The 12,694-nt window shown below is 42.1% G+C and overlaps 1 protein-coding gene across 6 annotated transcripts in view; it reads left to right on the plus strand.

The window, feature by feature from the left end:
• LOC141050273 (uncharacterized) overlaps positions 1-12,694 on the plus strand; it is a 149,452-nt gene that overhangs the window by 25,315 nt on the left and 111,443 nt on the right. For all 6 annotated transcript variants that reach the window (XM_073547157.1, XM_073547159.1, XM_073547158.1 and 3 more), the window contains 2 exons: positions 5,270-5,566; positions 9,819-10,127. In XM_073547157.1, coding sequence (XP_073403258.1) covers positions 5,270-5,566; positions 9,819-10,127 — 606 coding nt within the window. The remainder of the gene's footprint in view (positions 1-5,269; positions 5,567-9,818; positions 10,128-12,694) is intronic.

Here is a 12,694-nt window from a genome sequence, read left to right on the forward strand (position 1 = left end):
ACGATCTGAGGGCCCACTCTACGAGAGCGATGGCAATTTCCTGGGCAGAAAGGGCAGATGCATCTGTCAAGCAAATCTGTAAAGCGGCTATGTTGTCATTACCTTCCACCTTCTATAGTCACTATAGACTGGATCTTTCTGCCTCTTTTGATTTAACTTTTGGGATAAGGGTTCTACAAGCTGTGGTCCCTCCCTGATAGAGTAACTCTCTGTAATTCTCTTGTTGGTGCTGTCATGACTGTTAGGAAAACGCGTATATTACTTACCGGTAATGTGTTTTTATGATGCCCATGACAGCACCTGTATATTCCCTCCCGCTGCTAAGCTTTCACCCTTTGGTTGGTGGGTAGTTGTATATATTTTCCACTTAAGGTGGGGTTGAAAATAATGTATATAGTCAATAAAGTTGCATAAATGTGTATATGTGTGTGTACACTAACCCATAGGTCCTCTCAAGCTCTGTAAACCACTGATGTGGACAGAGGAGCCGCCCTTTTTATTTTAAAGGTTGCCTGTCCTTGTGGAGCGGATCCCCTCTCGTTGATGCTGTCATGGGCTTCATGAAAACTCATTACCAGTAAGTAATATACGTGTTTTTGAGCCACTCCTTTGTTACCTTGGCTGTATGTTTTGGATCATTGTCTTTCTGGAAGACCCAGCCATGACCCATTTTTAATGTCCTGGTGGAGGGAAGGAGGTTGTCACTCCGGATGTTACGTTACATGGCTCCGTCCATTCTCCCATTGATGCGATGAAGTAGTCCTGTGCCCTTAGCAGAGAAACTCCCCCAAAACAATGTTTCCACCTCCATGCTTGACAGTGGGGATGATGTTCTTTGGGTCATAGGCAGCATTTCTCTTCCTCCAAACACGGCAAATTGAGTTAATGCTGAAGAGCTCAATTTTTGTCTCATCTGACCACAGCACCTTCTCTCAATCACTCACAGAATCATACAGGTTTTCATTGGAAAACTTCAGACGGGCCTGCACATGTGCCTTCTTGAACAGGGGGACCTTGCGGGCAGGAGTCTTTTATGAGGCTGTGTGCCCACGATGCGATTTTTAAGTGTTTTTGCTGCGATTTTCAGCGCGAAAACGCTGCGAAAACGTTTAAAAATCGTGTACAGAACGCACCCCATGCATTCCTATGGCATTCCGCACATGCCGTGCTAATGCTGCGCTTTTTTCCGCGGCGGAATCGCATCGCGGAAAAAATCGCAGCATGGTCATTCTTTTGTGCGGAATCGCAAAGAATTGCCGTGATTCCGCACCCATAGGAATGCATGAGAATCGCTTACTTCCCGCATGTGGCTATGGCCACCATGCAGGAAGTTAAGTGTCTCATGTGCGGTTGGTACCCATGGTGTGGAGGAGAGGAGACTGTCCTCCAGGCCCTGGGTACCATACCCCTGTAAAAAAAGAATAAAAAATAAAAAAATCGGGGTATATTTACCTTCCGATGTCCCGCGCTGCATTCCCGGCCTCAGCGTTCCCAGTAATGCCTTGCGGCAAGGTCCTGTGGTGACGTAGTCTCGCGTGACTCTAGCGGTGAGATCGCTATAGCAACGCGAGACTACGTCATCACAGGTCTCGCAAGGCATTACTGGGAACGCTGAGGCCCAGGATGGTAGCGCGGGACATCAGAAGGTAAATATACACCGATTTTTAATTTTTTTAATCATTTTTAACATTTTATCTTTTACCATTGATGCCGCATAGGCGGCCTCAATAGTAAAAATCTGCTCACACTTGTCAAACACTATGTTTGACGAGTGTGACCAACCTGTCAATCACTTTCCAAGCGATGCTTCAAATCGCTTGGAAAGTGCTTGAGAAAATCACAGCAAAATCGCGAACAGAATCGCGGTAAAATCGCGTGGAAAAAAACACGCAATTTCTGGGAAGGAGTCCGGTTTTTAGTGTGCGTTTTACCACGCAACGTGGGCACATAGCCTAAAGGTGGCTATGTAAGACAGCTGTCTTTAGTGCAGGTAACGAGTTGATTAGGAGCGTCTAACTGGTTTGTAGGAGCCAGAACTCTTAATGGTTGGTAGGGGATCAAATACTTATTTCCCACTGCAAAATGCAAATAAATTTCTAAAATTTATACATTGTGATTTTCTGGATTTTATTTTTCATATTCCATTTCTCAATGTTAAAATTAACCTACCCTTAAAATTATAGACTGTTCAGGTCTTTGTCAGTGTGCAAACTTACAAAATCAGCAAGGGATCAAATACTTATTTCACCCACTATATATCAGAGCTTCTGATTCCAGCAATGTGTCACTTGTTGAACTGTGGTGTGCTTGTTCAATAAAAACAGTGTTTTATCAGAATGATATTTTCACTACAGGACCATTGCCCTGGTGCCCGCTGGTCCAGCCATGCCCCCCGCAATGATTAGCAGCTGAAGAAAAACCAAAAAACTTATAGTCCCTCTGAAGCTGGGTGTCCGTTTGGGACCCGGAGACTCTGCCACTTTTCACACTAGGTAGGTTTTAACCGTTAGTGTAGTTACTGTCTCAAATGGGTACACCTTGCCATGGTGGGACAGCTTTATACTTTTTTGATCAAAATAGTGTTTACCAAGTACCCTATGTTATTTAATGTACTTGCTTTTTACTTATTTATTTTCATTAGGGTATATACACACATTGTTTTTTCTTTGGTTTTGAATGATTAGCAGCTCTTTGACGATGTACATAGTAAGCTGCCAATCAGGAGTGTGGGTGGGGTTACACAGGGATCAACATTATGGGCCCTGCTAGATCTGCAGCAGAGAAAACTGTGATTTTATCATAGCTGTTATACCCTGTAAACTAAATGATGCATCCCTGGAATCAGGGTGATATAGGACACTTCCTACATCATGCTGCGATCACATAACATAGCAAAAAAAAAGGTGAGCAATTCTCTTTAATAACAGCATTTTTTATTTTTCACGTAGTACTACTGTTACTAAAAGAAAATCCTGAAACCAAGGCTTGTGTGTCCCAGAAAGTGTGCTTTCTGCAATGTAGGATGGGCAAGATACAGTGGGGAAAAAAAGTATTTAGTCAGTCAGCAATAGTGCAAGTTCCACCACTTAAAAAGATGAGAGGCGTCTGTAATTTACATCATAGGTAGACCTCAACTATGGGAGACAAACTGAGAAAAAAAAATCCAGAAAATCACATTGTCTGTTTTTTTTTCATTTTATTTGCATATTATGGTGGAAAATAAGTATTTGGTCAGAAACAAAATTTCATCTCAATACTTTGTGATATATCCTTTGTTGGCAATGACAGAGGTCAAACGTTTTCTGTAAGTCTTCACAAGGTTGCCACACACTGTTGTTGGTATGTTGGCCCATTCCTCCATGCAGATCTCCTCTAGAGCAGTGATGTTTTTGGCTTTTCGCTTGGCAACACGGACTTTCAACTCCCTCCAAAGGTTTTCTATAGGGTTGAGATCTGGAGACTGGCTAGGCCACTCCAGGACCTTGAAATGCTTCTTACAAAGCCACTCAATCGTTGCCCTGGCGGTGTGCTTTGGATCATTGTCATGTTGGAAGACCCAGCTACGTTTCATCTTCAATGCCCTTGCTGATGGAAGGAGGTTTGCACTCAAAATCTCACGATACATGGCCCCATTCATTCTTTCATGTACCCGGATCAGTCGTCCTGGCCCCTTTGCAGAGAAACAGCCCCAAAGCATGATGTTTCCACCACCATGCTTTACAGTAGGTATGGTGTTTGATGGATGCAACTCGGTATTCTTTTTCCTCCAAACACGACAAGTTGTGTTTCTACCAAACAGTTCCAGTTTGGTTTCATCAGACCATAGGACATTCTCCCAAAACTCCTCTGGATCATCCAAATGCTCTCTAGCAAACTTCAGACGGGCCCGGACATGTACAGGCTTAAGCAGTGGGACACGTCTGGCACTGCAGGATCTGAGTCCATGGTGGCGTAGTGTGTTACTTATGGTAGGCCTTGTTACATTGGTCCCAGCTCTCTGCAGTTCATTCACTAGGTCCCCCCGGGTGGTTCTGGGATTTTTGCTCACCGTTCTTGTGATCATCTGACCCCACGGGGTGGGATTTTGCGTGGAGCACCAGATCGAGGGAGATTCAGTGGTCTTGTATGTCTTCCATTTTCTAATTATTGCTCCCACAGTCGATTTCTTCACTCCAAGCTGGTTGGCTATTGCAGGTTCAGCCTTCCCAGCCTGGTGCAGGGCTACAATTTTGTTTCTGGTGTCCTTTGACAGCTCTTTGGTCTTCACCATAGTGGAGTTTGGAGTCAGACTGTTTGAGGGTGTGCACAGGTGTCTTTTTATACTGATAACAAGTTTAAACAGGTGCCATTACTACAGGTAATGAGTGGAGGAAAGAGGAGACTCTTAAAGAAGAAGTTACAGGTCTGTGAGAGCCAGAAATCTTGATTGCTTGTTTCTGACCAAATACTTATTTTCCACCATAATATGCAAATAAAATGAAAAAAAAAAACAGACAATGTGATTTTCTGGATTTTTTTTTCTCCGTTTGTCTCCCATAGTTGAGGTCTACCTATGATGTAAATTACAGACGCCTCTCATCTTTTTAAGTGGTGGAACTTGCACTATTGCTGACTGACTAAATACTTTTTTTCCCCACTGTATACAGTATATTCATATATTTTTTTGCATCGAAGAGAAAAATCTTCATTATCCTAAATGTAAAACTTCACAAGGCGTGTGCATTTTAATAGTTTCCTTCGTGCCCACTTTATTGTTGTTATAGTCCAATATTGGACTCGTACACAGGTCATTTGAATACAGCAGCCTGTTGCAGATAACCCCCCAAACAAGAATTATTTCGGCACTCCCCATGTGATAACTCTATAGCTTTGCACCACTTTTGTATAAACACCAGCAAGGCATTAATTTATCAACAAAAAGGAATAATTTTTGGACATTGTATAATTTTTGGACATCCTACATTGTAAGAAGCCTACAAAGTATGACGCTGCCTTTTCTGGCTGAGTAGGCTGCTGGTTACCATCTGTTTTCCCCGAGCAGATATCCTGAGATCACTGTGATTGCATTACAGAGCTCAAACTGGGTTCAATTGACATTAATGGGAACGCCATGCGTTGTACTCAATGTTTCTCGACAATTAGATGCATTTCCGATTTTCTCACGATCTGGATACAACTTTCTATAGTGAGTTGGTAAATAAGACATGGAGAACATCCGCAGACGTGTACTAATGATGTGTTTCCTTTCCTTTCTACTCATACTACACAGACAAGGCACATTTTATTGTCTGGCACCGATCTGATCTCATTACAAAGATAGCGATTGTAGATCCCGTTGTACATGATCTCCAGGATTGGAACCTACTGACTGTGGAACAGTACAAAGGATTGTTGAAGGAGATGTCATCCCAGGAAAAGATGAGAAAACTGTGTGATATTATCAGTCACTGGGATCGTATTGGGATGTACACGGCTTATAAAGTTCTCAGAAGGTACAATAAATCTATCATGAGAATTTTGGAAGTAAAGGACATGGTATGGATAAATGCATGGTCACATGTCTGGGGTAAGTCTAGGACATACTTTGTACTATATCTTTATCTCACTGTCCTACATGTAAACACAGGGCTGATCCATTTTCTGCTGTATCATCTGCAAAGCAAAAAGAGAGAGGCTATTGGAAGCAATGCTGAGGAGCATGATCTTCAGAGAGGATATTGTAATTGCAGTGTTGAGGAGCATGGTCTTCAGAGAGGATATTGTAATTGCAGTGTTGAGGAGCATGGACTTCAGAGAGGATATTGTAATTGCAGTGTTGAGGAGCATGGTCTTCAGAGAGGATACGGTAAATGCAGTGTTGAGGAGCATGGTCTTCAGAGAGGATACGGTAAATGCAGTGTTGAGGAGCATGGTCTTCAGAGAGGATATTGTAATTGCAGTGTTGAGGAGCATGGTCTTCAGAGAGGATATTGTAATTGCAGTGTTGAGGAGCATGGTCTTCAGAGAGGATATTGTAATTGCATTGTTGGGGAGCATGGTCTTCAGAGAGGATACGGTAAATGCAGTGTTGAGGATCATGGTCTTCAGAAAGGATTATAACCTAGTGCTGATGAGCATGATATTCAAAAAGATACTTTTATCTTTTTGAATATCATGCTCATCAGCACTAGGTTATAATCCTTTCTGAAGACCATGATCCTCAACACTGCATTTACCGTATCCTCTCTGAAGACCATGCTCCCCAACAATGCAATTACAATATCCTCTCTGAAGATCATGCTCCTCAACACTGCAATTACAATATCCTCTCTGAAGACCATGCTCCTCAGCAATGCAGTTACTTTAAACTGCATTGCTGAGGAGCATGGTCTTCAGAGAGGATAACTGCAGTGATGAGGAGCTTGGTATGCAGAATGGATTATAACTGCAGTGCTGAGGAGCATGGCCGTCAGCGAGGAGCAGAACTGCGCAGTTCATGAGCAAGGTCTTCAGAGATGATGATAACTGCATTGTTAAGGAGCATGGTCTTCAGAGAGAATTTTAAAAGCAGTTCTGAGGAACATGGTCATCTGAGAGGATTATAGCTGTAGTGCTGACCATCATGGACCTTTGAGAATATAGTAATTGCTGTTATATGGACATGTAGGCCATATAAAATTGAATGAAATGACATCTTGTTATTTGTGATATGATGTTTTATTCCAGACAAATCTACATTTTTTTTCAAATGTGTAAATGAGCTTTTAAGATCTATAGGCCAATTATAGGTATCCCAGAGAATTTGCCTCCTGAGTTTACTTACAATGAGAGGAGGTATTAGTATTGTAAGACATTTAATGACTGACCGTACAGCTGAACTGAGCTTTGGCTTATTACAAATACATGTTCAGCTGCAGTTTGTCCTTTCATAAGGTTGTAAGCTCTGCTGTAGAGGCATCAGGTGAGGGAGTTCAGAGAGAGACTGGATGCCTTATACAAATGATGAAAAAATGGAAACAAAACTTTGATATTTTCAATATTAAGTGTGAGGTCACACAGAAAAATCCCCTCACTTACAGCCGTGGCTGCTATCAATGAAGTTATGAATGGTTGTTTGAGGACCGTTATGCTACACCCATTGATTGTGGACAAGTCATTGAGATTCGCTGCTTGCAGCTCCATTTGCAAACTTGCTTTATTTTTAGTGGCAAAACTTGTTTTGGCAGTTTTTGTGAATTTTTAGAGTTACAGTTGTGCTCAAAAGTTTGCATACCACAGCAGAATCTTTTGCTTTCTTAGCCTTTTTTAAGACAATATGAATGATAAGACCAAAACTTTTTCTTCACTCATGGTTAGTGGTTGGGTGAAACCATTTATTGTCAGACTACTGTGTTTTCTCTTTTTACATTGTAATGACAACCCAAAACATCCAAATGACCCTGATCAAAAGTTCACATACCCCAATTCTTAATACCGTTTATTGCACCCTCTAACATCAATGACCGCTTGATGTCTTTTGTGGTAGTTATGGATGGGGTTCTTTATTTTCTCTGATAGTAAAATTGCCCTCTCATCTTGGCAAAAATCCTCCAGTTCCCGTAACTTCCTGGGCTGTTTAGCATGAACGGCGCGCTTGAGATTTCCCCAGAGAGGCTCAATGATATTGAGGTCAGGAGACTGAGATGGCCACTCCAGAGCCTTCACTCTGTTCTGATGTAGCCAATGACAGGTCGACTTGACCCTGTGTTTTGGATCATTGTCATGTTGGAATGTACAAGTATGTCTCATGCACAGCTGGGCTGATGATTGCAAATTTGCCTCCAGTATTTGCTGATAACGTTCTGCATTCATCTTTCCTTCAACTTTGACCAAGTTTCCTGTGCCTTTTTTGCTCACACATCCCCAAAACATCAGCGATCCACCTCCATTCTTTACAGTAGGAATGGTATTCCTTTCATCATAGGTCTTGTTGACCTCTCTCCAAATGTAACATTTATGATTGTGGCCAAAAAGTTCAATTTTGGTCTCATCCTCCAATTTACCTTATTCCATATGTTTTGAGGCTTGTCTTTATGCTGTTTAGCGTATTGCAGGTGAGATACTTTGTGGCATTTGTGCAGTAATGGCTTTGTTCTGGTGACTCGACCAAGCAGCCCATTTTTCTTCAAGTGCCTTCTTATTGTGCATCTTGAAACAGCCACACTGCTAGTTTTCAGAGTCCTGTATTTCAGCTGGTGTTATTTGTGGGTTTTTCTTTACATCCTAAACAATTTTCCTGGCAGTTGTGGACAACATTTTTGTTGGTCTACCTGACCGTGGTTTTGTTTTTACAGAGCCCCTGATTTTCCATTTATTAATCATAGTTTGACCATTCCTCTCTGTCATTATCAATTCATTGGATATCTTTTTTTATCTTTTTCCTGTTTTATACAGTTCAACTTCCTTTTCCCATAATCCTGTTGACAATTCTTTTGCTTTCCCCATGGCTCTCAATCCAGAAACGTCAGTGGCTGGATGAAAGATGGAAGAGTCTGTCTGGATCCCAGAAACTCACTTAGCTTTTATGCACACACACTGATTACAAGTAAACAGGTCACAGATGAGGATGTTGCCTTTAGTAGCCATTCAAACCCATTTGTGTCAACTTCTGTGCATGTTATCAGGCCAAAATCACCAGGGAATGTGAACTTTTAATCAGGGTCATTTGGAAGTTTGGGTTGTCATTATGATTTAAAAAGAGAAAACACAGTAGTTTGGCAATAAATGGCTTCATGCAACCACTAACCGCGAGTGGAGAACAAGTTTTGGTGATATTATTCATATTCTCTGAAAAAAGGCCAAGAAAGCAAAAAATTCTGCCAGATTCTGTAAACTTTTGAGCACAACTGTATATTTTTACAAATTCAGAACATTTTTATATTTGTAGATCCAGTAGAGACTTCAATATTTTTTTTAGTCTCATTGAAGGTCTAATAAACTGTAATATTATTTGTACCCTGCAATCGGGATATGGCCCCTTTCACAGAGGGCAGCATGACCTGATGACTCTGATAAGCGGGAATGTTGATGTCACCTCTGTTCAGAGCCTCTTGGTCTCCTACAGCGCAGTGTGACCCAACTGTGGCTGTTTGCAAAGACTATGGAACCTCAGAATGATGCTCCATTCTCTATACGGAGAATTTGATTGACTTCTCTGGATTCACTTGGACTACGTCAGATTTGGTGGACTACGGCAGACCTGCTTGAGACTTTTTTGTTTTTTAAGTGGTGAACCAGAGAAAGTATCGGGGAGTGCCAATTTAAATTTTTTTCTGTTGCTGGGTTGGTAATGGGGGCTTCTGATAGACCCCTCTCCATTACTAACACCAGGGCTTGATGTCAACTAAGTATTTGGATAATTCCAGCTGACATAAACTCCAGTTACCATTACCCCAATTATCACCACACCATGGCAATCTTGAATAGCTGGGCAAAACACCCGAATTGGAGCATCCCATGTGATGTGCCACTTTTAGGGATGAGCCCTACAATGACAATTTTGATGAGAAAAATAAAGAGTTATAGCTCTTGGAAGAAGGCGAGTAGCAATGAAAGTAAAAATTGGGCTCGGTGAAAGGGTGAAGATGTGATTGTCTGGATTTCCCTCTCTTCTGTCATACACCGGTTTCCAGGTGTAGATTGCACCGAAGTAGTATCTATGGTTGAGGATCCTTTTACCTGTTAGAAGGAAAGTTTCTGTTACTTGTTTTTCCAATGAATGAATGATACATTAAAGATCATTACTTTACAATATTGTTGGGTTCGGCAGTATTCTCCCAATTGTCACATTCTCCCTGTAGGTGCTGATCACTTCGTGGACAGACACCGATATCATCTGATTTATAACACGCAGGACGTGAGTCTCATTGTACAAGATCTCCACTTCAATAACCTGCTGAACCGGGCAGAGTGCCGAGATGTAACAACGAGGACCCGGCCTGAAGACAAGATGAAGCTGATCAGTTATATATTCAGGATTCAGCCAGACCAAGTGAAGGATCAGTTCTACATCTGTCTCTGGAGATACAACTATGCGGTCATCAACAGCTTGGAAAAATCCGATAAGGAACTAAAATGCTCAGAATCTACAACCAGCACCAAATCAGAGGGTAAAATCCTACATAACCCTATTATATCAGACATATTATTATTATTATTATTATTATTAGTGGTCCCCAGTGTGGGCAGTGGTCGGTTATAAAGCCTCTTGGAAGCAATGTTTAGTTATCCTTTTAATATGGCCAGCGTGGACCACGACACAACAAAAAGCACCTGCATAACCTAAGCAAAAAACAGTCATAAAAAAAAATCAAGTGTCACTGATGGAAAGCCTATCAAGAGATCTAATGTTTTATATAAAAAGTCAGAGAAGAGATGACTTAGAGGGATGTGTTCATGGGACTAGAGATCGGCAGATCCCTGGATGTTCGGGTTTGCCTGAACAGTTACAAAAAGTTCGGGTTTGGGTATCAGAACAGTACCCGGACCTGAAACCGGACCCCATTCACTTGAATGGGGGTCCCGAACATCCAGTGTTGTGCATGACAGCACGGCAAACACCGCTTCTGATCGGCGTTAAAATCATCACCGTCCGTCAGACAGCCGCGGTTCCCACGCTGCCAAAGGACATCGTGAGCATGCAGCTGTGACCTCCTGTCGCTGGTGTCAGCTGACAGAACTACTTCTCGTATCAGCCGATGCCTGCTGGTGTAGTTCTCCCTGTATTTTTGATAACCAGCCAGGCAAAACTCACAGCTGTGGGCTGCAAACCTCAGCTATCAGCTTCACCAAGGCTGGTTAACAAGAAAACAGGGGTCCCCACTCCGAGTTTTTTAGTTATTTAAATAAATAATTTAAAAAACACAGCGTGGGGTTCCCCCATTTTTGATAGACAGCCTTGTTAAAGCAGATCACTGAGGGCTGGAATTCTCAGGCTTTAAGGGGCCATGGCTATTGCCCACCCCCCAGTCTAAAAATAGCAGCCCAGAAAAGGTGCATCTATTAGATTCGCTAATTTTGGCGCGTTGCCCGGCTCTTCAAGTGGGGTTCATATTTGTGGGTTTGATGTCACCTTGGTATTATCAGGTGACCTCAAGCCCACGGCTTAGTAATGGAGAAGTGTCTATAAGACACCTATCCTTTACTAATCCTTTAGTTTACGTATATACTCGTGTATAAGCCGAGTTTTTCAGCCCCCTTTTTTGGCTGAAAAAGACTCCCTCGGCTTATACACGAGTCATGGTCCCTGCGATTAAAAACAAAATGACATGCTCACCTCTTGTTGGTGGTGGCCAGATGTCAGTGTCCTGAGCAGGCGGTGACACCAGCCCACCGCCGCGCGCCGCTCTGTCTTCCAGGTCCTCTGGCTGTAACATTCAGGTCAGAGGGCATGATGATGTAGTTAGCGCGCCGGTGTCCCCGCCTGCTCAGGACACTGGCACCTGGTCCCCAGCGACGAGGGGTGAGTATGTCTTTTTTTTTTTCTAATCGCAGCAGCATCAGCGTATGGGGCATATTGTATAATGGAGCACATTATGGGGCCACTATTAACCTTTGTGCATCACTATATGGGGCGTATTTTTCTATGAAGCATCTTATGGGGCCAACGTTATCCTTTGTGCAGCATTATATGGGACATATTGTACTATGGGGCATGTTATGGGGCCACAATTAACCTTTGTGCAGCATTATATGGGGCATATTTTAATATGGAGCATCTTATGGGGCCATCCTCAACCTTTATGGAGCATTATATGGGGCATATTTTGTATAGAGCATCTTATGGGGCCCATCATCAACCTTTATGGAGCATCTTATGAGACCATCAACCTTTATAGAGCATTATATATGGCATATTATTCTATGGAGCATCTTATGGGGCCATCAACCTTTATGGAGCAGCATATGGGGCATATTATTCTATGGAGCATCTTATAGGGCCACCATTAACCTTTTATGCAGCATGATATGGGGCATATTTTAATATGGAGCATCTTATGGGGCTATTATTAACCTTTGTGCAGCATTATATGGGGCATATTTTGTATGGAGCATCTTAAGGGGCCCATCATGAACTGTATATAGCATTATATAGGGCTTCTGATTCAATATGAATATTCAAAACATTTAACCTACTGATGTCTCAATTAATTTTACTTTTATTGGTATCTATTTTTATTTTTTAAACTTAGCAGTAGCTACTGCATTTCCCACCCTCGGCTTATACGCGAGTCAATAAGTTTTCCCAGTTTTTGTGGCAAAATTAAAGGCCTCGGCTTATACTTGGGTCAGCTTATAATCGAGTATATACGGTATATTGTAAATAAACACACATCCAGGATAAAGTCTTTTATTTGAAATAAAACAAACACATTTCTATTTTTGTCTAAAAATATCAAACACAGTTATACTCACCAAATACCCATTCCACCGAAGCCCTTATCTCCTGTAAAAAGAAACAAAAATAAAAAACAACAATATCCCTCACCTGTCCGATGTTCTGTCCCACATCGTAATCCATGTCTGGGGGACAGCTGGGGGCTGGTATTCTCAAGCTGGTAAGGGGCTATGGATATTGTCTCCCCCAGCCTAAAATACAGCTGCCCGCAACCGATCCAGAAAAGGCGCATTCATTAGATGCGCCAATTCTGGCACTATGCTTGACTCTTCCCATTTG

Source organism: Dendrobates tinctorius, unplaced genomic scaffold (genome assembly GCF_039654945.1).
Source record: "Dendrobates tinctorius isolate UK_male_01 unplaced genomic scaffold, ASM3965494v1 ptg000151l, whole genome shotgun sequence".
NCBI lineage: Eukaryota > Metazoa > Chordata > Amphibia > Anura > Dendrobatidae > Dendrobates > Dendrobates tinctorius.